The sequence below is a fragment of the Cornus florida genome, unplaced genomic scaffold, assembly GCF_030987335.1.
Source record: "Cornus florida cultivar Cherokee Brave unplaced genomic scaffold, ASM3098733v1 CherokeeBrave_3.0.0_Hap2_Chr04, whole genome shotgun sequence".
NCBI classification, from domain to species: Eukaryota; Viridiplantae; Streptophyta; class Magnoliopsida; order Cornales; family Cornaceae; genus Cornus; species Cornus florida.
The window spans coordinates 14,558,984-14,586,803 of record NW_026775574.1 but is presented as its reverse complement, the minus strand read 5'-3'; the positions used below and the strand labels follow the sequence as shown (position 1 = coordinate 14,586,803).

Below are 27,820 nucleotides of genomic sequence, written 5' to 3'. Positions count from 1 at the left end.
ATTTTCTTGTGAAATATTAACAAATCTCAAATGAGGTGAAAATAAACTTAATACGTGGCTAATAACTGCAAGACAGTTTTTGAAATATAAAAAAGTCACTAATAAATTGTCCAATATTTAAATAAGGTGAGCACGTGGCTCTTTGTGCGCTGCCCTCAATCGTATGCGGAGTATTATGATGCACAGGACCTAGATAACAGTCCCATCAAAATGGCACAACAATAAGAATGGAATCCCAAAACCCACCTCTTCATATTCAAAGTATACCAGCACTGCAATGAACAATGGGAGTTTGTGTAAAATCTTGGTGCAAGTAAGTTGTCCGCTGAATACAAATAAAAATAAGTTGTGAGGAAATTTTTTTACTATTGTGATTTAGCATCAAAGTTCTACATATGGAGTACAGGAAAGCCTCCCTAATCCTGAAAATATATAGTATCTGAAAATATGGTATATACATGACTGGTATTCAGGTCATCTACAAGTGAACTACAAGATGTCAAGATTGTGCAGCCTTGATGTAGGATCAACTTGACTAGCCAAAGCAGAACTCGTGTTATCATATAATGTTTTCAACAGAGGCAACTACTTAAAACACCGCAGCAGACAGCTGATGGCACAACGATTTCCGGTATCATTAGAATCTGAGATGAGAGCAAATCAGGAGTGGAGCCACTCAAGCATCTTCTTTATCATTCTCATCCTGTCCATCATAGGGCACCTCATGCCGCGGCCTATTGTACTTCTCACGCAGCTGTTTGATGGGGATGAAATCTCCAGCGGCATCCATCCCGTAGAATAAAAAGGAAACATAGGGATGATCAAACCTGCCCTGCACAGGGTCAAGCACAGCCCGCACAGAGTAAGATGCAAAGATAGCTGGCACATTTGTTCTTTAGAAGAGAACTACACTCACCTTGTCTGCTTTGTCAGGGGCTAGTAAATTCTCCTCTGGAACTGCAATGTACGAAAGCATTTGATGAATCAATTGGGGAATAAGGTAGAAAAGAAGCCAAAAGTTATGAAGCCGACCATCCAAGGAGTGAAATAATGCAAGTCCATAAACATAATATGCCTCTAATATGCCTCTCCAGGTCAGGTGAAAAAAAAAACCCTAAACAGGTGAAAGAGTGTGCTCTGATCTATGTTGTCCACAGCTGTACAACAAAAGTGCTGTATAGCACAGGATCCTAGTTCCAGGTGAAAATTGAAAAGCCTATAAATTTTCTTTTGGTCGATAATAATGGCCTCCATAATCCACCACTGCGCACATGTAGTCCTCCTGTCCCACATGTGCTAGGGAATTACCAGAAAATTTCTTGAGGGTGGCCCCGAGGGGATTCAAACTCCCAACCTCCAAGACGTGAGGTGAAAGACTTGCCATTAGGCTTTCCCCTTTGGGTTGGTGAAAAGTCTGCATAATAAAATAAAATAAAAAAAGACAAAAGCGTTGACAATGTAGTAAATCTAGATTTAACCAAACAGGGAAATATAATTGAAATTTTAGACTGGGAAGAAAAATAAATGGCTGATAATTACCATATGCCACTAGTAAATTGGGGTCTGCATGTACATCAACCAATACCTGATATAAAATTAAAAAAAAAAAAAATGAAATACAATTTTTTATTTATTCTTTCATGGGCAAGCATCAAATAAATAAAATGAGAAATAAAAGGCATTCAAACAATAAAAATGTACTGTGATGTACATGCCAACAAATAGATGTGAGATGAACCAAGAAAGGAGCAAAGCCTTTTTGATGCCCAAGAAATCTTTCAGAAAATAAAATACAGTGATATCAAAATAAGTAAAACTAGACCTTCGTTGCAGATTTCCTTCCCCAATGCCTAATCCTGAAATGCTCATTTCTTATTCCAGCATTACTGTGTAGCTGTGTGGGTTATTATTTTGTCATCTAACTCAATGCACCTAACATTCTCATGGAACTATAAAGACTTGGATTTGGTTCCCATTAAACATGGTTAGACGTAAATTTACTGTTTAATCATAAAAAATGAAGAGCGCATCGTTGTTGCTTAAATTTACTAGACATAATATTCAAATAACCTTTAGTGAGATTGGACATCGAATTACCTCCACAGTAATGGTGTTGTTACCGCCAAATACGATAAGTTATGGGATAACGTCATTTATACGAATTGTGCACATAAATCATCATATAACAAAGGGACCATTACATGTTCACATGACTACTTCAACTGTGCATATGCAATAATAAAACAAAGAAGCAAGACAGTCAACACAGAAATGCTAGAAGCATAAGCCAAGTTGCATTGCTGCGGAGAGCTATTTCCTTGACCATTAATTTCAAGGAAATTAGACAAAGATCAGAGTTCATTTTTTAGTATTCGTACTTTTGGGTGCAGTTGAACCAGGATGGACACAGGGTACAAGTATTTATAACGAAATCTATTCCAATGTCTCCATAGTATTTTCATGCACAAACTACCTCAAAAATAGGCATGGTACCAAAAAGGAAAAGGAAAAAGGAAAAGCATTGTAATAAAAATGAAGATCATCGCCTTCAAAGCATGATCAGTCCATGAAATCTAATAACCGATTCATACTTAACAGCTTAGCAAGAACTTAATTTAATCACTTGACAAAACATCTTCCCAACTATTTGGGGTCTGCTAGGACTTATTTCAAATATATATGGAAATGAACTCATTTTGATTACCATGTAAGACATTATAAAATGTTTTAAATTATTACTATACCTCTATATGCCCCCTCAGATTATGTTACAATTACTTTTACGAGGACTAGGTTAACACATGATATGTGTGTATGTATATACATATAGATATTGATAAGTAGCATTTCATTAAACGTGCCCAATAGGGGAGCGTGCCTGAAGAAACATTAACATATGATATTTAGTCTCTTAAGAATATCCTTGATATAGAATTTATTACATCAAGGTTTTTGAGCAAGGTAGGAAGTGGAATCTCTCATATACTTGTAAGAGATACCATTGTCCCCCACTCCCCACATATCCATCATATGCTCCCTTCCCAATCGTCCCTATCTTAGAAGACCTCATGAAAGCCTACTAAAACTAGGGCTCAAGGGCAGTTTGGGAGGGTTAAGGGGTCAACATGAACTCTACACGAGGCATAGATCCCTCAACTCAGGCCCGAGTCTAACGCTAAGAGCCGAGCCAAGCCCAATTTGAGCTTCTTTTCCTTTTTCCCAAGATATGGTAAAGTTCAGGATCATTTTTTATTTTATTTATTTTTAGTTCTGAAAAACAACTTGGAAAAAATCATGCCTAACATTCCAACATGAAAACATAATCACAGTCCTTAAAATTATCCAACTACTACAAAAAAAATATGTCATGATATAATCTACAAGTATTTTAATAACAGTAACAAAATATGAATATTAGAAGTTAAGCTGCCCAACCTCAATTGGGGCAGAGTTAAAAAAATTTCAACCCAAAACAAAAAGATAATGGGTTGTGCTCGAATTGAGTTGGGTTTCTAGGCTAAACCTGGCATAAATATCATAGAATTAAAAAAGAAAAAAAAAAAAACCATATGATTTAGTTCACAGCTCACTCTCAAAAGAAAATATATACATATCAAATTGTATTCCTAGAGGAGTTTAGATAGTATGTGAGGTTGAGACGTGGTAAGATAAGAATGCTCATGGAGGATGAACAGATAAGGAGCTTAAAGCCCCGATAATTCTATACAGCACAAGTCACTCATAAAATAAAAAATCATTAAACAATACAGAAGACAATGCCAGAACTTGCTGTCACACAAAAAGTCAACACATATAATATGGCAAAATAAACCTGATAAAATGGTTGATCAGGACCACGAGACAACTTTTCAACCTGCGCTATTTCCTTCCACGAATTTGATTCACAGCACACTGGATCCATTCCACAAACCACAGCTCGATATCCTAAAATCATAAAATCATCTCTGACAAATAAGAAAATTTAAAGATATAAATAGGGAAAAAGAAATCATGTAGTCCATTACATCCAGGTGGCTAGGTGCCAGAGACTTTACATATTACAAGAATTTGTTTGGGAAGGTTGACAACAATCTATATAATTCCTTGTTTAAATGGAAATGCAGCCAGCTTAACACGAGATCCTAAGAGAAACAACAATTAAATATCAAAATACCATGAAAGAAAAAATGAAAGAAGACAACACCCTAAGACTCCTACCTAAAGTGTTCAGCCCTTAACAAAATAAATAAATAAAGAGGAGGTGGAGATGCTATTATCTATTGTTGCTCCTACCAAAGCAGGGTGTTTAAAGGTGGATTGGGTATAGACCTGACTATCAACTTCTTCACATGAAGAGTGAAGAGCTTGCTCAAAATCCTTCTTGAACAATTTGATTCTTGTTGACCTACCTTCGCTGGTCCATTAGTCAATTTACCAGGTTTCTTTTCATAAGAGGCAACACTTAATTATCATTTTCAATATTTATGCAAATCACTTTTGAAGGTTATAATGACTTCATAATATTATTAAGTACAAGTATAGACATTAAAATATTATATATAGTTTTAAAATAAATTATATGTTTTTTCATAATTTCATTAAGTACAAGTATAGACATTATGTACAAGTTCGATAACTAGGTGTGAGAATATGGAAATTTAACATGGTAAACTTAGAATTTGGAAAGCTACTTTAAGTCAAGCATATTGTATTATGAAATTTTAACTGGGTAAACCTAGGAATTGGCAGGCCGTATCTAGGTTAAGCATGAAATTCTTATCAAGTCCCTTCGGGGACATCCGATAAAATTGGAACGATACAGAGAAGATTGGCATGGCCCCGGCGCAAGGATGACACGCACAAATCGAGAAATGGTCCAAATTTTTTACTTATCAAAAAAAAAAAAAATGAAATTCTTATCAATGAATGGCCCAAACAGACCAAACCCACTACCACCCCCTAGAAAATATAGCCAAACAAAATTTTGGTTCAAAGAGTAAATTACGATTAATAAGAGAATTTTACCTTGCAAAATTCCTTAAACTAAAGATTAATGATAAGAAATCATCTCTCTCCTTTGATCAAAATGCAGAATCTTAGAGACAGCAGGTAAAATACCTAAGCCATTCTTTATATTATATAGACATATATAATATAAAAGAATGTATCTATATGCATATATTAATAGATCTTGACCACTATTTGTAAGTATCTATATGCATACGTTTATAGATGCAACCACTCTTCAATTACCTGAACTCTTTCACTAAGAATTTGAAGATATTAATTCACTTCTCATTTATAAATAAATAAATAACTCAACTTGTGTGTTCTGTGCATGTAAAAGATGACATTCCATTAAGAGTTTTAAAGGTCTCCTCTTCAACAATTAAGTCTATCGTGTGAAAAGCAACAAATGATGCGGGCTAAAGGGGTTTCTTCTAAAGACAAAATTGACTTAGGCTCATGAGCTTGTAAATCACTCAAGTGAACAAATCACGGTATAGTTGAGTAGACCACACAGAGGATTAAATCCAGATTTACTACAGCTGCTAATTTAATGATTGAATCCTGATTCCTTTTAGGTTTTGTTGATTAAAAATTATATAAGGAATTGAATTAGATTGCCTCATCAATTATCATAAAATTTACCACTAGCCACCCAAATTTAGATTTCTGTCAAACCTCCATTCTAGACTAGACAAGATTATAAGAATTCTCTTAGAGATTGAATGAGGTCACATATTGTGCTAAGACCAAAACAACAATAGAACAATGCAGTGAAGGCATGACAAATACATACCAAACATCTTGTGTCTCACTTTCTGACCCAAACGAAAGGCATATTCAGCATTTTCATACACTTGAGCTTTTGCTGATGCAGCCAGAGACTCTGCCTCGAGTTTAGAAATTTCATCCCGTAATTTAGCTGCCAAACCATAGTTCTCATTCTGAATTGCATTTTGCAGGTCTGCACTGCAGGTAAAGAAGCAGAAACAATCTAATAAATTGTTCAAGTTAAAGCAACATGCCACAACATTTTTTTTTCCTTTTCATAATTGGTGTTGTATATAAATGAAGTATTAAGTACAGATGCACAGAGGGCATACCCTGAGTAAAGACCTGAGAATGAACATGCCACAACATTGAAGAAAGAAGAGAAAACAATTACGAAGTGAAACCAGAAAGTGGAACACCACCTTATACAAATGAACTGGCAGGTCTAATGATAACATGATGTGACACTCACCGTAGACGTAAGATGCTTATAGCCTTGTCTTGAGCTTCGCTCTTCGAGGCTGATCCCCTTTTTGCTTCTGTCTGTTTGATAATCTCTGCTTCAACCTTGCAAGTAAAAGACGCATTAAGAATGCTGCAATTCCATTTGGTCCACCATTTAGAGGAAATTTAGTCAGACACAGAAACATGTTAGCGCGTTAGTGGAATCACAAATTCAAAGCCTTATGGCAAAATCGTGACATGTCAAACACCATTGTCAATGGCTTTATATAACCAAAATGCATTTGTCTGAAAAAAAAGAATATACTATAATGTATATAAGTACATATATCTATGTATGTATGTAAAAGTTGTATCAAAGAAATTCTCGTGAATTCAGGAGGAAGAAAACTACCAACACAAGAGAGCAATAAATAAAGCTCCTTAATAAATCCTTAAGTCAGGAAATTTGCAAAAGCTGGAGCCTCAACATTAGTGTAAGTGTACACCATGATGTTCACCATGATAAAAATTAAATGATCTAACCTCAGTAAGTTTGTTTCTCAGTTGTTGTGCAATTTCATACTGCTCCATATTCAGAGAACACTGCCAATATATATTGAGATATATTTAAACCATTTTTTTGGCACATAAGCAAAACCAATTATATAGTTACAAGATATACAATGACAACTTGGAAAATGCATGTCAAACCTGTACTCGAGTTGCCAGGTCCAGTTGGAAAAAGAAAACCAATATATCCTCATTCGCACTCTCACTACTCTCTGAGCTTGCATCCGACCCCTGGTCACCTCCTTTAAAAAGCCATCCAGCTTTGACCCTCAAATTTCGCAGTCTTAAAATATCATACAGACCTGTAGAGGATAGTCTCTGTACACCTTGATGCCAATGGCATAATCTTTCAACTCCAGAGGTTATCTGGGTTCGGGTCCTGAAACTCCTCCATATTTGGGTAGATCCACAGATGCTACTGTTTACAGAGGTTGTCAAGCTACTTAACCACATAGCTCTCACCATTTATGCAAGGCAGTAGAATCTCCTCTTCTTTTTTTTTTCTTTAAATTTTTTTTCAGAAAAACTACCCTCCCTTTTCCACCCTTCTATATCGCTGTCTCTGCATCTACTGTGAGGTCAAATAGAAGAGCAATGATCAGTACACCTTGTATAAATCAGAAACATATAAACATAAGGAAAAATACATAAATGCAGGGCAAAATAAATAAATGAATAAAAATAATGAATTTTAAGGAAGTTTTAAAGTTTATTATAAAGACTCATAATACACTTCAGAAGCAAAACTGGAGGTAGGACGCACCCTAACAGATTCCAAAATACCATGGAAAAGAAGTTGATAATCTTTTTGCTGATCTATCACTCTACTAAATGCATTGTTAGGCCACATTTTGGCTTACACTCGGTGCAATGACATTATAATACATATAAACGAGCTAGTTATAGTGGAAAAGGTAAATTGTAAACAACATTAATTAAATCCAACTGAAAACATTATGGATACATGTCTAAAGATTTGTCGGTCCAGCTTACACAAGGTGTTGAAAGGCAATGACAGGACATAGACCTAACCTTTGTCATAATTATGCACAAAGTGACTGTTCTCATACATGAAGCCACATCCTTACACTTTGTCAGTCCAAGATTCCAAGCTTTCATCATTATATAGTCATTATATACCATCATGCACCTGCTTTCATCATCATATTGCTCACATTCTCTACATACCCACTGAATTCCATCTCCTATTTCTTGTGTTATTTCTTATGCACGATATGATCACCCAACAAAAAAGGCTTCATTTGACAAAATCAAATAATCAACCGACATAAGTTAAACCATTTGAAAAAAGAACAAAAGTAAATTTCTGAAGCACACCATCAAATCCCAATCAACAAGAATCGATTATTAACCCAAATTAATCAGGATGATTAACCCAAGTTAATCTAATTAAAAAGCAATCACATGCAAGAACTCCTTGTTGGAAAAAAAATAAAAATAAAAAAATCACATTCTAGAACCGATATTTTATTTGATCAACAAAACAATAACATAGAGTCGAAATCAATGCAAACCCAGAACTTATATATTCAAAAACATGGAAACGGAAAATTAAAAATATATAAACATTACCAAAGCCGAATCTCTGCTCAATCAATAGATGAAAGCTAGAATACCTAATTTGAGAGAAGATGAATGAGAGAGTAAATTAAAAAGAGAGAAACTTATAAGGAAGGAAAAGGGATTTAGAGAGGCTTCGCTAAATGCAACATCTAAGAGATTTTCGAAGATATATACTCTCCTAGTAGGATGGACTGAGAGTGTACAGAGAAAGAGAGGCTTTGGACAGTGTAACTGTGAGAGGAGACGCATTCTCTCTCTCTCTCTCTCTCTCTCTCACACACACACACACACATGCGCGTAGTCACATGTCTAATTTATTGTATGGCTGACATTCTTTTTACATTTTTTTTGGTAAGTTTTCACAAGCACGTTGTTTGGGGATGCTCAAAAACATATGTTGCTTGCAACTAAAGCTTATAATGCGAAATGACCGTGTTACCCTTACGTGAGTACTATGCTTCTTTGTTGTTTTTGATTATTTATCGTTGCATTTTAATTTGTTATGAGTTTGAGAATGAATCAAAATATATTCTATTTAGAACATGCCCGGTTTATTTTTCTAAATAAAAAAACACAAAAAAATATTTTTATTACTTTTGTTTCTTTGTTTTTCATTATCTTTTGGGTTTGTTTTCATATAGTTAACAAAATTTATGACCTTAATTATTATCTTTAATTTACTTGAGGTTGTATTTAGTTGCTTAAATTATGTATATTCGGACACCCTAAATATTATTATCTTGCACTATATATCTACTCATACTATATTTTAATTTAATTCATTTCACATTATTGGATTTAGCTACAAGCAACATATGTTTTTGAGTAGATAGCCCCAAACAACGTGCTTGTGAAAACTTGCCAAAAAAAATAGTAAAAAAAAAAGTCGGCAATACAATAAAATAGACATTTTTTTTTTTTGGATAAGTAAAATGTATTAGAAAGTGTTTAAACAGGGAACACATCCCAAGAGCTATACAGAGCCCAAAGCTAGAGACAAGGTCCTAAGGACCCACCGAACCCAAAAAATCAATAAACTCATCAATGGATATACAATTGATCAATAATCACATGCAACCCAAGTTAATCTAATTAATCAACAATCACATGCAAAAACTCCTTATTGAGAAAAAATAAAAAATCACATTCAAGAATTGATCTTTTATTCAATCTCTAGAGTCAATTAATGACAAAATCAAATGCAGAACACTAAAAACTGCTTAAACCCATTTAGCATTTAAAATACTTCGTTACAATAAATGCAAAAAGGAAAGAAAATTGAAAATCATTGCAAACCCAAAACTTATATTTTCAAAAGCATGGAAGCAGAAAATCTAAAAATATGTATTTTACCAGAACCGAATCAGAATGACTGAAAACTCTGCATCAATCAATCGATGAAATTAAAAAGCTTAATTTGAGAGAGGATGAATGAGAAAGTAATTTGAAGAAAGAGAAACAAATAAGAAAATACAAGATATTTCGAGAGGCCTAGCTAAATGCTACATTTATCTAAATTTTCGGAGATACTTATACTCTCCTAGTATAATAGGCTCGGAGTGCATGAAGAGAGACTTTGGACGGTGTCATTGTGAGAGAAGGAGATGTATTTTCTCTCTTTCTCATGTGTATTTTATTGTATCGCCGACCTTTTTTATACATTTTTTGGCAATTATTCACAAGAACATATTTGGGGCTACCTACTCAAAAACATATGTTGCTTGTAGATAAGGCCAATAATGTAAAATCACCGTATTACCTTCGGTAAGAACTAATGCTTCTTTGTTCTTTCCTTTTTTTTTTTTCTTTTTTTTTTTAAATTTATCATTGCATTTTAATTTGTTATTAGTGAGTTTGAGAATGAATCAAAATCCATTCTATTTTAAACCAGTCATGTCTATTTATATAAATAAAAAACATAAAAAAATATTTTTATTACTATTGTTTTTCATTTTCTTTTGGATTTGAATTCATGGAGTTAACCAAATTTATGAACATTTTTTTTTTTTTTTTTGATAAGTAACAAAATTTATGAACATAATTGTTATCATAAATTTACTTCGGATTGTATTTAGTTGCTTAAATAACATTAATATGCAATGATAAAATAAAAAAAATAGTCCTGACGGAAGAGTAACACGGTCATTTTACATTATAAGCTTTAGCTGTAAGCAACATGTGTAACGTACTTGCGAAAGCTTGCCAAAAATATATAATTAAAAAATAAAAAGAGGCGGTGATATAATAAAATAGAGACGTGACTACATGAGAGAGAGAGAGAATGCATCTCTTCTTCCAAAGTGACACCATCCAAAACACCCCTCTCTATATTCTCAGTCCTACCCTCCTACTAGAAGGGTACAAGTATATCCAAAAATCTCTTAAATATTACATTTAGCGAAGCTTCTTTAAACCCTTTTATTTCCTTATTTGTTCCTCTTCAATTTCCTGTCTCATTCATCTTCTCTCAAACTAAGTTTTATATCCTTCATCATTCGATTGATACAGAGTTTTCAGTCATTCTTATTCAATTCTGTTAAAATATATAATTTTTTATTTTTTACTTCCATGTTTTTGAATATATAAGTTCGCTCTTTACATTGATTTTCAATTTTCTTTCCTTTTTGCCTTTATTGTAGTGAAGTAAATTTAACGCCAAATGGATTCAAATAGTTTTCAATGTTCTGCATTTGATTTTAGCATAATTAACTTTATGTTAATTTTTTTGCAGATTGAATAAAATATCAATTCGTGAATGTGATTTATTTTTCCAAAAATGAATTCTTGCATCTGATTGCTGATTAATTAGATTGACTTGGGTTGTTAATGACCCGATTAATTAGATTAACAAGGGTTAACGATTGATTCTTGTTGATTCTGATTTGATGGTTTTTTTTTAAGGCCTACTTGGTTTGTCACTCAGAAAATAGTTCTCAAGAACTCAGAAAACTAGAAAACTATTTCAGAGAACTATTTAAGTTTTCATAAAATAGTTCACATAAACTATCAATGAAGCAATTTTTTGTATAGTTTTTCAATTTTAAGTTATCGAAAAACAGAAAACTGATCTTAGAAAACAACACCAAGCATGATCTTACTTTTGTTCTTTTTTCAAAGGAAAATGATTATTTGGCCTATTTGTATAGCCGAATGGTTTCTATCCCTTTGGTGCAGTAGATAGGACCCACACTTAAACTTATCCACTACATGAAGTGGATAAAAACCCCGTGAGTTACATTCATCAGCCAGACAAATAGGTCCAAAAGCATTACTCTTTTTCAAATGGTTCAACTTATGTCAGATTACTTGATTTTGTTAAATGAAGTCATTTTTGTTCTTTTTTTCAAATGGATTAACTTGTGTGTCCTATATAAGTTATCCAATGAAGGGGGATAATATGTCAGCCTAGTCCAATGGCAAATAGGATAAACAATTGGTGCTCTTGTCATCTAAAATAGCTATATTTTTTCCTCTTTCAAGTATAAGAAACTAGCACCCTAGTACACAGACCGATGAGACCTAAATACTTAAGAACCTATAGATACATGCATATGCATGACTAGCTAAATGTGTAACTCGAATGTAAGAGCAGTGTAATTAGTATTAACAGTACAACACCCAATAACAATCTCACCTTGTTGATAGAGTAAATTATATCAAATTAACAACAATATTATGACAGTACCACGCCACTGATAAAAAACATAACTTCTAATTGCAGAAACAGAGGCTAATTGTATCAAGAAAAAGATCAGATAACAAACCCTAGAAGAGGCAATATTGAAATAATTTGACATATTATAGCCAAATGTTCCCATTGAAGAAACTAACCATATACATGAACATATATATATACATATACATCAAATTAGCAACAATATCATGACAGTACCACGCTACTGATCACAAACATGATTTCTAATTGCAGAAACAGAGGCTAATTGCTTCGAGAAAAAGATCAGTTAACAAACCGTAGAAGAGGCAATATTTAAGTAATTTGACATGTTATAGCCAAATTTGACAATATATATAAACATATATACATACACGGTGATGCATATTCCTAGTTGATGATCTTCACGGGTAGCTGCCGCAGAAAAAGAAAAGTGACTTATCACTTTAAAAGAGTAGCGAGAAGCGGAGATGGCTCTCGAGGATTTTGGAGCGTTGGAACCAGATTGAATTGCACGTGGAACGCAATTTATGGTGTAGAAAATTTTCATTTTTAGTTTGACGGGAAGGGTGTGTTTGGCTGGAAAATGACATGTAAGTCCATGGTGAGATTAAAATATTAATTGGAAGCATATTTGAAAAAAAGTTCTTCATCTAGAATCTTAGGAGTATAGCTTATCGACCAGAAAGAATAATTCTCACCGGTGAAGATGTACATTGTCATCACGACTAATGTGTGTCTCAACTCGTTCTTCCCACCATCTCTAATTTAGTTAATACGTAATGGCTTAGTCATCTGCTAATGTGTGCTTAAACATATATTCTTCCCACCATTTTTGATTTAATAAGTGAATATATATCCGGACTGTATATATGTCACTAGTGAGATCTAAGTATTTTCCATTTAATAATTCTCTCTTACCAACTTAGTTCAGTTTTGAGTTTTCACAATAAATTTTTTTAAAAAGTAAATATTAAAACAAGTTTGAAATTTTTAGCATCAGTTACAGTGGTGACTACAGCCATCAACTTTCTATAACAAAAAAAAGAGATTTCAACTTTCTATCCCTTGAGTCAAGGTCTTGGTGGTTAAAAAATGTATAGTTTTAAAGAGCACTTTTTTCTCGAAGTCCTTTTATATTTTAGAATTTTTGAAAACTATTTTTAATATATGTGCAAGTCCTTAGCGATTGATTTCAAACTTGTGTTTTCACCTTCTCAATATCAAGCAATTACCCTTTATTTTATATAAACAACACCTATTTGAAAACACAATATAGGTCATATAAATGGACTGTGTGATTAGTTGGAGTGTAAAATATGAAATGAATCTTTTAATAAATTTCTCAATTTTATGATAAAAAATAATAATAATAAAAAATAAATAAATAAAAAAGCTCGGAACTCTAAAATGGAAGAAATCGGTGCTCCTTTTCTTTTTGCTTTAACAAGAAATTGAGTCACTGTATATACTTTGCATTTGATATATCCAATATTTAATGTTTATGGTCTCATTCGAGCAACAAAATTTTGTAGATATTTTTCAGAATACCAAACCAATTGCGTTGAATCGAATCCTGTTTCATCTACTGGATAAATTAAAAAAACTTGCACAAAATTTGTCCTCTCTCTCTCACACACACACACACAACTTGAGCCTTGTGACCTTTAAGATGTCATGGTAGCCTCTCTCACACACACACAACTTTAGCCTTGTGACCTTTAAGATGTCATGGTAGCCTCTCTTAATTGACTCTTGTTTTGATCTCTCAAAAGCCTTTTTTAACCAACTGGTGTGTGTGTGTGTGAGAGAGAGAGAGAGAGAGGCCATCGCAACCCCCACATCATCTACATAAATGACCATTGGAACTTCCATTCACCTCCAATTTCAGTATAAATAGTCTCGCTAACAAAAACAATAATAGGGAAGTCCAGAAAAACAGGCATCAAACTTCAGATTGACACACTGATAACACTTCATCGACTCAATTTTCTCCCTTACCGAAAAGCCAAAAAAAAAAAAAAAACCACAATTTTCTCAGCTTTCAAGCAGCTTCAATCAATGCTCAAATCATTTTGGATTATTGGCAAAGGACTCATCCAACAAATAGGAAATTACAGAGAAAAAACTAATTCCATCTGCAGACATAATACAAAACATATCTCAAGAAAGAAAAAATAAAAATAAAAATAATAAATATGAAAAAAGACAAAAAGGAAGTGACACGTGACTTTATAACAATAACCAACAACTACAACCATCTCAAATTACCTGCACATACAATAAAAAAATATAAGAAAATGAAGAGAATGCAATCCCGGGGACCTTCTCAGTCGCTTGTTTTAAGCATGATACGCAAGGCCTACGGTCGATGATATACATACTTTGTTCTGGGATCCACAATTAGGCCCTTTCCTCCATTCACTTCTAAATCGTGCCTGCATTAACACATCATTATAAACTGAGAATGAAATGTCTTATTTTTATTCCCTTCATCAGCGCTTAAGACAATTACTGTGTCAATCAGCACACTGATAAGTGCCACCAATTAGGCTGCCCTAAATATAAACACGAACCAGTAATAATCAGAGCAACTAAAACATCACGGGGCCATGACATGCCTTTCCATTAGGTGGATTCATAATCAAATTGTTGCCTGGCTTTAGGTAACAGTCTCTGATTACTTTAGAAAGAAGAACGAATTTTTTTTGAGAGAAGCACAGGAAACTCAACTGAAATACAAAGTCGGGGATGGTCAATTGTTCTCGAGGAACATATCTGAATAACTGCAGAAGACGATCAACGTAAACCACTTTCTTCCACACCTAAGTATCAACAAGTTAAGAACTTCCAAAAGGCAAGTAAAAAGATTCAGATTCCATTCATTTGAATAGTAAGGGTCGGACATACCACACTATCTACAAACAGTTGCAGAGCAAATATTGCAGCCTTCAGTCCAAAAGTCGGGTGAAGAACATAAATTGCCTACGTAAAAAAGGAGATTAAATACAAGAGAGCAGACATGCGTCTTTTGAATGCACAGAAAAATTTATAGCATTGCATACATGAAGATTACGCTGGTGTTTCCGACCCAGTATTTGTTGTACTCTCCGCATCCATCCCAGGTCTGGTTGCCTATTTACTCCAACAAAAATAAGTAAAAGAGCGAGTCAAGCAAAAATACTTTCAGAAGAAATTTCACATACATCCCCACCATAAAAAATAGGGATACTTTAAAAAATAGTAAGTATTTGGGACACTATTTAAAAGACAATTAATACGATAAAATAATCAAAGTATAAAGCAACTTAACAAAAGTAAAGGAATTATACAAATATAGTCTAAAATGCCCTCAACACTTTAAACATTGACATCCATCTCCTCTTCTTCCATCTCATCCCCTTTGCTCACTTTCTCTTTCTATCCACAGCCACCGCCCTTTACTCACTCTCTCTCTATCCACATACAACCCACTGCCGCGGTCACAACCACCAACATTGCCGCCGACCTCCACCATAGCCAAATCCCTCATTCCCTCCCCACCACTACCGACTCCTCCTCTCCACCACTAACTCGCCGCCACCACCACCAACATCCAAACCGAACGCAGAAAACCCTCACCTTTGCAATACCCAGATCGAAACAAACAGAAATTTCTCACTACAAGCATCTATCACCTACACCTACCACCATGTAACCCTTCCACAGTCCCACACAAGCACCGCCACAAGCATCGCCACACAACCACAACCATCACCAATACCTCTTTTTCTCTCCTCACTCCCACACAATCCCGTAGTGATTTGTTCGAATTTAAGAAATCAAATTAGGGTTTCGAAATTGAAGAAATTTAGTATTCACGTGGAGATTTGGGGTTTCAAAATTGAAAAAATCAAAATAGGAATAGGGTTTCTAAAATGCAGACCTAAAATTAGAGCACCGGGGGTGGTAGTTGAAGATGCATTAGAGAGAGAGAAAGTGATGTAACAGGACAGGCATTGAAGATAGACACGCACCTCACCCCTGGTTTGTTGTTAGTGACTATAGAGGCGGCTAAGATGATGCTTAGATCCAAATCTATTCTTTAATTGTGTATAGTTGGGTACGAGATATGTGCCCTTCTGGATATGTTGTATCAGCAGGAGGCAGTTGGCAGAGGTAGTGATGACATTTTGTGGGTTTCTTCCTCCCATGGAAGATTTGATGTCCGGTCCATCTTTCTATGCCTTTCAACTTCGTTGGTCCTGTTTTCCCATGGAAGACTATATGGCGCTCCAAGGCTCCACTTAGAGCGGCATTCTTTGTTTGGACTGCCGTCTGGGGTAAGATCATGACGCTGGACAATTTGAGGAAGAGAGGCAATACTATTGTTAATTGGTGTTGTTTATGCAAACGAGATGGTGAGTCTGTGGATCACATCCTTATGCACTGTCTTGTGGTGTACGTTTGTTGGAACCTCATCTTCGGTTTATTTGGCATGCATTGGGTAATGCCTCAGTCTTCCAAAGGTCTGATTAATGCGTGGAGAGGATGCCAAGTGAGAAGTCACGCTCGCGATTATTAGAGGATAGTTCCACACTGTGTTTGGTGGAGTATATGGAAAGAGAGGAATAGCAGAATTTTCGAAGGAAATCACCTTTGGCGACCTTGAAACTTCATATTCTTCGCTTTATTTTTTGTTATGTGAAAGGAAGCACTTGCTCCTCTACCGCTGACTTAGTTGATCTTTTGGACTCTATGGGTCCTTAGGTTCAGCTTCTGTTTTTGTATTAGGGATGCGTTCCCCTTTTGAATGCTCTTCCAATCGATTATTACTTATCAAAAAAAAACAAAAACAAAAATTGGTATAGCTGGGTATGGCTTTTGGGTGTTAATTTTCAGGTGGGATGGTGTTGAAAGAGAGAGTGGTGGTAGTCCCGTGGTCGGTGGTGGTGGTCCGGAGATGGTGGTGATGGAGTATATATATATAGGATTGTATAAAGAGAGAGAGAGACGAGAGAAAAGAGAAGGTAAGAGAGAGAAGAGACAAGGGAGAGGAGGATTGGAAGAGATTGGAGGATTCTAGGGTGGTGGGTGGGTTATTCTAGGGCGGTGCTGGTCCGGTGGTGGTGTATATATGTGTATGTATAGATTAAGAGTTAATGGGGAATTCTTAAAAAGATAGGGGTAATTTTGTCTTAATTGTATAAATACTTACCAATATTAAAGTACGGTGTGTAAATTATCCTATTTGTAATTACTTTTTGTTAAATTGCTTTATATGTAGATATTTTTTCGTATTTATGGTATTATAAATAGTAATTCCAATACTTGCTACTATTTAAATTATCCCTTAAAAATAAAACCAATTCCTACAAGGCTATTCAGATTCCACGCCATGCAACCCATTCACATTTGACTGGAAAGACTTTCCTACAATCTTTTTAACACTTACAAAATTACGCGCGCACAAAATGTGCTGAGCAAAAGCAAACAAAATATTGTAGGGCAAGTCAATGTCAAACAATGGTATAAGAAACTAAAACTTAGTCAAGAATTTCATAGATGCGAACAAATATTCTATGCCACTTGAAGCACCAAAAAGATCCATGCTTTCTTCACATTGGTTTTTGAAGGAGGAGCTCAAATTTTGAAATAAACAAAAAGAGAAATACTTGAGACTTACAACTGTAAAGATGCAGCAGAGTGGAAGTAAACAATTGTATAAGGCTTCTGTATCACAGGCTCAAACTCCTGAAATTTTGATATTAAATACAAATTACAATCACCATAGTTCTAACGGCCAATGCTTAATAAAGAACAGAGCCAAGGAAAGGATAATAACATAAGAACAATATCAAAGGGAGAACAATGATGTTGCAATAATAAACTTCAAACACCTCAAATCAAATCAAGCAGTAGCCTTTTTTTTTTTTTACCTTTATTACATAGAGCACAAACCGCTCCAAATCAAGACATCGCAGCAGAAAATGTGCTCCCACGACGACCATCACTGGACGACCCTCACTGTCAACCCCACCACGGTAACTGAAACAAAAGCATAGAACTACATGAATTCTAGTGTCAACATGCAACCCAAATGAGAACCTTGATAAATGCTAGAAGCTCGAAGGATTTTGCAGGACATGACTCTTACCTAAGGTAAGTCATAAAAGACAAGATACCCCTTAATTGGCATCATCACTATTTAAATGACAAGCATTAATTGAACATTCTAAAATTATCACTAGTTATAGGCATAGCAGAGAACCAATGTGACTCTGTCAAGCATGCAAGAGTGTGCTACTCCCCAAGAAAGAGAAGTCCTTACACAATTTTCATTTCCGCAATTTCGGAAAGATTAAGAGAATTTGCTTTAGCAAGATATCTAGAATGAAGTGAGTATTCTTCTGCAGCAGACAATGGAGGTCCCCCAAGGTTACCAAATCCAAGCATTTTAGCACAGTTAAATCCACTTTGTGCTTGAGCAGTTTTCTCCCATTGTTCCTTGCGTCGCTGATCTGGATCCTTAATTAGGGACATGAAAGCAGGATCCAAATATGAATCCAGGTATGATGAGCTACTGTTAAGAGAGAACAATCTTCCAGTAAGTTCAGCAGATATAAAGAGCAACAATAAGTTGCACTGCAGAAGAGAGGAAAGAGAAAAATAAGTTGCATTGCGAAAGAGAGGGAAGGAGAAAAGAAGTTGCACTGTGTGCGATAGAGAGAGGAGTACAATGTGCACCAAAGATATGCATACCTGTATATGGAAAGCAAATGAAAAAACAAGAAAATGTCCTAATAAATGATAAGTTGTTGAATACACACACACACACACACACACACACACACATCTCTGGATAAGTAAGATATCATAGAAAAGCACCACAAGTGTTCAGTTAGGATTTTAGCACCACATTTCTTGCCTTGGTGAAACAGAAATGCTTTATCTTAGCCACCCTATCTCCGGAAAGGAAAAAAACATATATACAAGTCTGCAGTAGTACTTTCTTGCCAGATAAGCACAACTCTGATTTCCTTTTATTACCCAAGAGATCGTATACTCCTCTCAGCAGAGGAACAAATCGAGGCAGTTCATCTATTGGGAGCTCAAATGGGATTTCAACCCTACGTAAAATACCTCATTACCTATGGGAGAATTTCAGGGAATAAGATCGGCCAATGAATATATAATTTCTTGCCAGGCGAGTACAGCTCTAGCATCATCCTTATTTCCCAAGATAATACACAATCATTACTGTTTCGCGAGACAATCCACATCAACGTATTGAAAGAACTGAGTAAGCGTGCCAATTTGACATTATGGGGGTTCTTTAATTCAAGCAGTAGCTAATAGTAAGAAATAAATATGGAGATGTCTCTCGTAATGAGAATGGGACTCAGAATATGAAATGGAAGGAGGGGAAGAACCAGACAAACCCCAAAGGTTCCAGGGAAGGCAGGAATTCAATGCACTCCGGAATAGGAAGCATGGACACGCCTAAAAGGGACACGTGACAGACATGCCAAAAAACGTGTCCGAATATTTCATATTTTTTAATATCCAGACACACTTCCGACACACCATGAATACATGTCCGACACGTGTCCCAGGGGATTTTAAAGAAAGTTTTAGAAACAATGTTGATTTCAAGTGTAAATATTAGGAGGAGTTTAATATTTTTCAGTAATATGATGGTAATTACATAATTACTTAGAAACTTGTTTCATATAACAATTTTATAATCAAACAATTAGACATATATTCTTATATTGTAGTTCAAATGTTCGAACTCTTGCACTATCATCTTTGACTCTCTTCTTGTCCCACCAACCAAGCTTCGCTACCGGTGAATAATGGTCTCTCTATCTCTCTTTCCTCTTTCTCCTCTTTTCTCTCTTATTCTTCGTCTAGGAAGCACGGACACGCCTAAAAGGGCAAAGAATCCGTGTCAGACACCGACACACCCCGACACATGTCGGACACGCCGTGGACACGCTTCCAACACGCCATGGATACGTGTCCGACACGCGTGTCCCGCTCTTTGGAGATTTTTAAGAAAGTTTTAGAAACAATGTTGAGTTGAAGTGTAAATATTAGGAGTTGTTTAATTACATAATTACTTACAAACTTCTTGTTTCATAAAACAATTTTATATTCAAACAATTGGATATTTATTCTTATATTTTAGTTCAAAGGTTAGAACCCTTGCACGATCAATTTTGACTCTCTTGCTGTCCCACCAACCAAGCTTCGCTACCGGTGAATGGTCTCACTCTCACCCCTCTTTCTCCTCTTTTCTCTCTTATTCTTCATCCTCCTCTTTTCTTTCTTCTTCTTGTTCTTCATAAACCCTAAATACTTCTTTTTTTCCTTTCACAATAAATTTCTTTTTGTCTCTTTTTCCTTTTTTCTCTATTCCCCGTGAACTTTTTTCTCTTTTTCCTTTTTTCTCTATTCCCCGTGAACTTTTTTCTCTTTTTTGGATTCTTACCTTTATTTTTAACCAAGTCCTAATTCCTTTTCTAATAAAACCCTAATCCTCTGTCTTTTTTTTTTTTAACCCTCTTTCTATCATTCTTTCTTTTTTCCAGCAAAACAATTTTTTTTTTCCATTATTAGATTGTAAAAAATAATATTACTCTTTTCTTGAATTACATCATATATATAGAAAATATATTTCTTATTTGCCGTGACCCCACCGTGTCCGTGCCCTAATTTTTTAGGATTTGCCGTGTCGCCGTATCCGTGTCATGTCATATCGGTGCCCCGTATCCGTTTCCGTGCTTCTTTGTTCTTCATCCTCCTCTTTTCTTTCTTCTTTTTGTTCTTCACAAACCCAAAATACTTCTTTTTTTCCTTTCACAATAAATTTCTTTTTGTCTCTCTTACCTTCTTTTTTTTTTCCTCTATTCCCCATGAACTTTTTTCTCTTCTATGGATTCTTACCTTTATTTTTAACTAAGGCCTAATTCTTTTTCTAGCAAAACCCTAATCCTCTTTGTCTCTCTCTTCTTTTTTTTCTTTTTTCTTTTTTTTAATTATGAGATTGTGAAAAATAATATTACTCTTAATTTCTTAAAGTACAACATCATATATATAGAAAATATATTTCTTATTTGTTGTGTCCCCGCTGTTTTTGTGTCCTAATTTTTTAGGATTAGCCATGTTGCCGTATCCATGTTGTGTCGTACCTATGTCATGTATCCGTTTCCATGCTTCTTAGACTCCCGGACAAAGATTTCTAATATATTGAATAATGGTTCTATAGCAGGAGTAATGGGGAAGGTCATCTACCTTTAATGCTGTGGAATTGGCATTATTTATAAGATTAGTTAATGACTATTCGATAATGCCTCAAGGGGCATTACCCACTGATCTTTTGAGGCTGTCTCTTATCAGTCCTCAGTTACTAGGCGGCAACCTCATTGCGAACTATCTAATGATGAAGACAAAGCCCAAAGCAAAGCTGATTTATCAGGATTGAATGATTTAAAATAATAATAAGCACTATGGGAATAAATATCTTTCAAATAATTCAACCCAGAATGACAGCACAACTCAAATATTAAATCATAAGCCCAAACAAAGTGGAGTTGGCTACTTGCTCTATCTATGGTCATGTATTTTTTTAGATCTCAGTCTATCTATATATACTCTCATCGCTACGCCAAGTTCTTTTGGCCTCGTCCTTGTAGCACACTCGCAACACGAACAAACTGCTCAAGTTGCAAAACGGCACTCAAAAATAGGATCCTAAGCATTAGCCCAACATATTAACATCTGCACTGTCAAAACGTTTTTTTTTTTTTTTTTTTTTGACAAGTTCAAAACGTAAAGAACATAATATTTAAAAATTGAACAAGAACCACAAAGGTGATGAACAAACAAATACATTCAGCTTAATTAAAGCCATCCCCAATATAGATACATATTCTGGCAATCCTTAACGACTCATCACTAAAAGACAAGGATAGAAAATGAAAAATAAAAATAAAGGTATCTGAAGATATATAATAAGCTTTTGAGTCATTCACTAACCGTCTTGCCAAGCCAACATCGCTGACAGGAAGATCCATTGACGCTTGCAAAGGTTTAGGAGGTTTAGGAATAGACTTTTTAACATTTGGCAAAGGCTTTATTCTGATTTTACGTTCATCTATAACTGTCTCACCATTTTCATCCCCAACATCTGCAGGAAGCTTCGATATTGCCACCTCTTCCTCATGTTTATCCCGAGGAAAGTAAAGTGGAAGCAATCTACATTTGAAATGAGAATAAAGAATAAAGTGCATAAATTTAAAAATATATACTAACAAAAGGATATGTCACCTCTAATGCCATAAGCTACTTAAAGGTGTCATATCAAAACTTGTATAAAAATTTGTAACATCCACATTGCCTTAATAATAGAAAAAAGCAGCAAGACTAGCATACCGTTTATATATCTCAGTATCAGATGACGTTGTAGTACAAAAAACAACAGCTGTGATTTTATCATTCTGTTTCTCAAGAAATCGACGGACGGTTCCTGATTAAAAACAAAAAAAAAAAAAAGATGAATCTAATGATAAGGAATGAAATAAGAAACACTAACCATATAAACACGTCCATGAACTATATAAACAGAACCTTCCATAAGTATAGGCATATTTATGTAAAGCAAAGATCTTCTAAATTTTATTACAAAGTAATTTATGTATTGCACATTGGCAGTCAAAAGAACAACACAGGCAATTAAAAGATATATCACCATAACAAAGAGAAGAATTGCAACAGCATATAGGGAAATATCTCACTTATTGCCACATGAGCAGCAGGTTCACGGGGATAATTTTTTGCCTCTGTGTATATACAGCCCATAGCAATGCTGCATTCATTCATGTTACAAGATAGTAAGTTCCAATTTAACAAAAATTAAATGCACAAATATAAAGAAAATGATGTTGTATTGGTACAAAACAACCTTTGAAGCCCGTGCTCAATAAGAAGTTCTAGGCAAGACCTATAGCAATGACTCAAAGCATTCTCTGCAGCGGTATGATATTTTACAGCATACTTGGGGCCAACTGTATGAATAACCCGCCTAGAAAAAGTATAACATAATTCAGCATAAGTCAATAGTTCATGTCTCTAAAATTACACAAATGGATAGCATTGTATGTTTCCATGGACACTAAAAGTAGACTCTAGGTTAAAATAATGATGAAATATCAAATTATGTAGATCCCTTTGCACAAAGGCATGGGAAAACAGGGTAGTACGCAGAACTGAGTTTCTATAAAACCTCAATGCATTACTTCTTTTTTCCATTTTTAACATATACATAAAAATGTGACCATAAGAACCATATCGAACAGTTTTATAAAACAAAACCATGTTACCCACCTTGCAGGAAGGTCATATGCATTAGTAACTTTTGCCATCCCCGTCCGACAGCCACCCTGTGAAAAAATAAAGTTACACCACATTGTTTCAGCTTTTGACAAGTTTCATTTTCATCAAGCATCAACTTTAATATCTTTCAGAATATCTTGAATCAAATTTGCTTCAATTAAATTATATTCCTCTTGTTTAATAATACCAAAAAAATACTATAATGCAATGTTTGGGAGAACCCAATTGGTGGCTTGGATTTGGGATTGGAAGAAATCTAGTTGAAATATTGAACTAAATTTCCTCCAATCCCAAATCCAAAGCGCCGATTCAATGCTCCCAGACTCAACATAAGACATCTTTGTACATACAATATTTTATCTTAGCAAGAATAAACAATATACAAGTATATATATTCCTAAGTGTCATGTTATATTATATATACATGATTGAGTGGCTAATCATTAAGTTCCCAAGCCTAGTGTATAATGCCCATGTCCACACTATCCATGAATAGGAAAATGTTTCGGGTAAAAGAAAAAGAAAAATAGAAATAAGAGTGAATAAAATATATGATTAGCTTACCAGTGTTGCACATTCTTCTGCAAGACCAGGTCCAGCTGCAGCATGTAAACCGGTACTGCTGTGTGCTTCATCCAGATTCTGTCAACCACCCAATAGAAAAATAATTCTCAGAATAAAATAAACCACTTCCACTGTTAACTAGTTAGTAATCCAAATCCAACCTGCTTTATAGCGCAGATGGTCAAAAGGATACTTATAGTCCTATTAGATGGAAAGAAATGGAACTGGTACTAGGGTTTATTTAATTGGCCCTAGGATGCAGTTAGCTTAATTGATTGTGAATCAAACTAAATTTGACAAAATCAAATTATGTTTGGATGAAAATGGAATTGGCAACAAAATCCATAGGAGAAGCCAGAGAACACATTCCAGAATCTTGGGGAATATGAACAATGGAACAAGGATGAATGGGGCTACTTATTTTTTGTCAATTCTAAATTGAAAATTAAGCACATTTCCATAATCTATTTGAGAGAAAATTTTATGTAACCCCATAATAGAGTTAATTTAACAGAATGGTCCAGGGTCAGAAGGTTATTTAGACATGGCCAAAAAAAAAATCTATATTTTGTCATGGAAAGTGATTCTAAGAAAGTTTGCACACATTGGGGTGCGGATAGACTAACAATTTCATGATTTTAAGTGCAGGACAACAATTAGAACTTTGGGTTTTATAAGCTTAGTCAGCTTGTCGAGCACATGAAATCCTGCCTATACTTGTTACATTGATGATTCTATGTATATTCAACTTCAATGAAGCAAGCCGCCTCAAATTTATCCTATTTATAGCATATTCCCAGAACCCCCCATATGCACAAAAAGGCTATTTGAATCATTTCCATTTCCCCATAAAGTTACAAAAAGAAATGCAGGTGGCACACAAATCTGAAAGTAACAATTACAAAGATGTCATTTTCCAACAAAAATAAATAAATAAATAAAAAACAAAAAAACAGTACTTTGATTCAACCAAATAAACATATCATATATATACGTTACAATGATCACACTGACAAATCACTTAACTAAAACACAGTACAGTATGTATTAGACTGCTCACCTCATTTGTGGAGTTAACAACAGCGTCTACCTCAAGATTCCAAGGGTTCCCTCTCCACAGATAGATCCTTGAGTTAATTTCATAATCAACTGGAAACCTGGAAACCATCCCATTTCCACTACTCCCTGCCCCCGAAGCAGAAGATAAAGGGTCGGGAAAGTATGAACTCGAAAAGCCAGGATCTTCGTTCTCGTACGGAGACCTATACTCAGCATCGCTCCAACATGGCACTTGATCAAGTGTAACCACAGAATCCCCATTCTCAGTAGGTAATCCACCCCGGGTGGTGGTTGCCGTCACAGGCCTATACATTTTTGCAACTCCAAATCAAAATTTCACCTCCTTCAATTGCCCCACAATCACTGTTATTCCTACAGCCCCTCAATTAATCCGAACTTCGGAAACAAACTGAACCAACATCCCCAAATAAACTCCTATTGCAAGGCCTAATCAATTACAACACCCCTGAAAAAACACAACATATCACAGTCAACCCAGCTCTACAATTATGAACATAAGTTCCACCAGCTACAGAACCTTGCATCACTGCTCAACATAAACAATTCAATTAAACCTCAAGTCCCATAATTCATTCAAAACAATTCTTAACAGAAATCTCACATCATCATCATCATCATCATCTCAAATTAAGAACAGAACAATCACAATCGAAAAATCAAAGTGTCAATCTATAAAAACGAATTTGAAGTCGTCTTTACTGAATTGAATACGCACAGATAGATACACAGTACAAACCTAACTTGAAGAATTCACGAAGCTTACGGATTTGCCAAACATTGAAAGCGAAAGAAGAGACGGGAGAGAGAAACAAAAAAGAACCAATTGATTGAGGAAATATAGAAAGGTTACCTGTGATTTTTTAGGGCACAATCGGCGAAATGATTGTAGAGAGAAAGTGACGTCAATTTTTGCTGGACCTGATGAGCATTCTATGCGAAAAACTCATCTGGCCAGAAATTGGAGATGCGACATAAAATTGAAATTTATCGGGGTTTTGTCTTTATGTATGGTTTGACTCATGTTTTCAGAATCACCCTCGGTCTTTTACGAAATTCCGTTAATAACCTTGCAAAACAGTTTAAATTTTTATTTTTGGTTGGCAAATGTTTGGACTTAAAATAAGGAAATCATTCTATAACCCCATAAAAAAAAATTAAAGTTAAATTTAAATTTAAATTTTTTTCTTTTACAATAATGTGTAGGTCTACCAGATTGTTTCTCTACGACTTAAAAGCCTTTTTATTTTGAAAAGTTATATTGACATGTGTTTGGTAACCATTAAAAGCACTTTAAATGATTATTAAATTAATAACTCTTTTTCAATAGCTAATTTTGTCTTTTTTTCTTTTTTATCATAACAATTATATCATTTCCTTAATAAAGTTGCTATTATGTAACATCATATTAAAGAATATTATTGTAAAAGTAGTAATACAATTGTTTTAAAAATATTATACCAAATAAATTTTAAAATACTTTAATTAAAAAAAATACTTATTATAATGTGCCATTAAACACCTAATATATTTTTTTAATAACCGCAATTATTTTACTTTTTTTATTCCAACAACATGAGACCATGTACTTTTATTTGACACATATATTGATAAAAGTACAAACTGGCTCTTAGTACATGAGACCCATGTTTTACATGCATATGACAATTAAGGAAAAAAATTCTATGAGTCCAATATTAAATATATTTGGTAATGAAATTTGAAATCTACAGATTTTTGTCATAAGTTTATGAATGATAAAACTGCTTATACGAACCACTGTTTCACAAAAATTTCCAATAAAAATTACCAAGTAGAAAATTTTGTTTAGTTTTAATTACTAAAATGAGTAATAAATTAAGAAAAATGATACATCTTTCAACCTTAATTGCTGACTCTCTTTCGAATACAACGTGGTTGGAAATCCCGTAAACATCATTTTTTCTTCTATTCATTCCCAACCACGTTGTATTTAGAGAAAGTGTCGATAATTGAGATCGAAAGACTTATCATTTTTCATAAATTAATTCATACTTCTTCTCTTTTTTAAAGTAATCAATTCATACTTTTGTTATATAATAAATTGATAACAACTGTTACTTAATTGGATAGGGTCATTTATAAATATTATATTCATAAAGCATAATTAACCTTTTGTCTACCAAATGATTTCACTCTTGTCTTAATATTTTAAAATACCAAATGATTTCACCTTTTCTTTCTTTCCCTTCTTCTTCTTCTTCTTTTTTTTTTTTTTTTACTACTACTTTAGTAAGAAACTCACTCCAACACCGCATTATTCTTTATACTTTAGGAGGTGAAAAAATAACGTAAATGATTTTTACTTGTGAAGCATTAAAAATTAATACTTATTTTGAATCGAATCAAATATTTACACTCAAGTTTACGAAGTTTATAATGAATCGCAGTTACCGACGGGACATATATTTTGGAACTGAAATGACTATAAACCAATTCTTATTTTTTGCTCAGTCCACCAGATTTGGTCCACCTCAAGCCCCGAGCTTGGCTTGTCTCCTTCAAAGTTTTGCATACTTTTCAAGTCTGAGACTGCATTGTTTATGTATTGCTCATAAGTAAAATGAAAATTGCTACCTTTCTGTGTGATTACTTGATAACGTGTCTGGTTGATTGTCTAAATTTGCTTTTTGCCCCACTCAACTCCTTTTATTTTCTTTTTGTATTATATAATTTTCAACAATTCTAAAGTTGCCTCGTTCAAAATACTCG

General features: G+C 34.4%; 2 protein-coding genes and 1 non-coding gene across 9 annotated transcripts; 1 reads left to right on the top strand and 2 right to left on the bottom strand.

Annotated features, from left to right (window-relative positions):
- Positions 1-330: 330 nt before the first annotated feature.
- LOC132302806 (clp protease adapter protein ClpF, chloroplastic) lies at positions 331-12,583 on the bottom strand. 2 transcript variants are annotated; one of them, XM_059799769.1, is made up of 9 exons: positions 12,424-12,583; positions 6,934-7,363; positions 6,766-6,825; positions 6,251-6,345; positions 5,804-5,976; positions 3,833-3,945; positions 1,540-1,585; positions 917-957; positions 331-832 (listed from the first exon to the last, which is right to left on the bottom strand). In XM_059799769.1, exons 2-9 carry the CDS (start codon positions 7,255-7,257, stop codon positions 677-679), a joined length of 1,008 nt encoding a protein of 335 aa, XP_059655752.1. In that variant the 5' UTR covers positions 7,258-7,363; positions 12,424-12,583; the 3' UTR covers positions 331-676. The 2 variants fall into 2 exon arrangements, with proteins under 2 accessions (XP_059655752.1, XP_059655753.1); XM_059799770.1 differs by lacking the exon at positions 12,424-12,583 and adding an exon at positions 7,825-7,843.
- LOC132305605 (U6 spliceosomal RNA) lies at positions 4,784-4,886 on the top strand. The gene has a single exon (XR_009481647.1). It is a non-coding gene; the product is annotated as a U6 spliceosomal RNA (small nuclear RNA).
- Positions 12,584-14,102: 1,519 nt separating the features above from the next.
- On the bottom strand, positions 14,103-26,045 carry LOC132302805 (uncharacterized). 6 transcript variants are annotated; one of them, XM_059799767.1, is made up of 16 exons: positions 25,923-26,039; positions 25,053-25,598; positions 23,993-24,070; positions 23,420-23,475; positions 22,998-23,117; positions 22,831-22,901; positions 22,469-22,562; positions 22,073-22,291; positions 18,360-18,611; positions 17,968-18,076; positions 17,715-17,782; positions 15,115-15,184; positions 14,960-15,034; positions 14,783-14,874; positions 14,434-14,487; positions 14,103-14,320 (listed from the first exon to the last, which is right to left on the bottom strand). In XM_059799767.1, exons 2-16 carry the CDS (start codon positions 25,362-25,364, stop codon positions 14,317-14,319), a joined length of 1,674 nt encoding a protein of 557 aa, XP_059655750.1. In that variant the 5' UTR covers positions 25,365-25,598; positions 25,923-26,039; the 3' UTR covers positions 14,103-14,316. The 6 variants fall into 6 exon arrangements, with proteins under 6 accessions (XP_059655750.1, XP_059655747.1, XP_059655746.1 ...); XM_059799764.1 differs by having other exon boundaries at positions 14,103-14,487; positions 25,053-25,517; positions 25,923-26,045; XM_059799763.1 differs by having other exon boundaries at positions 14,103-14,487.
- Positions 26,046-27,820: the final 1,775 nt, after the last annotated feature.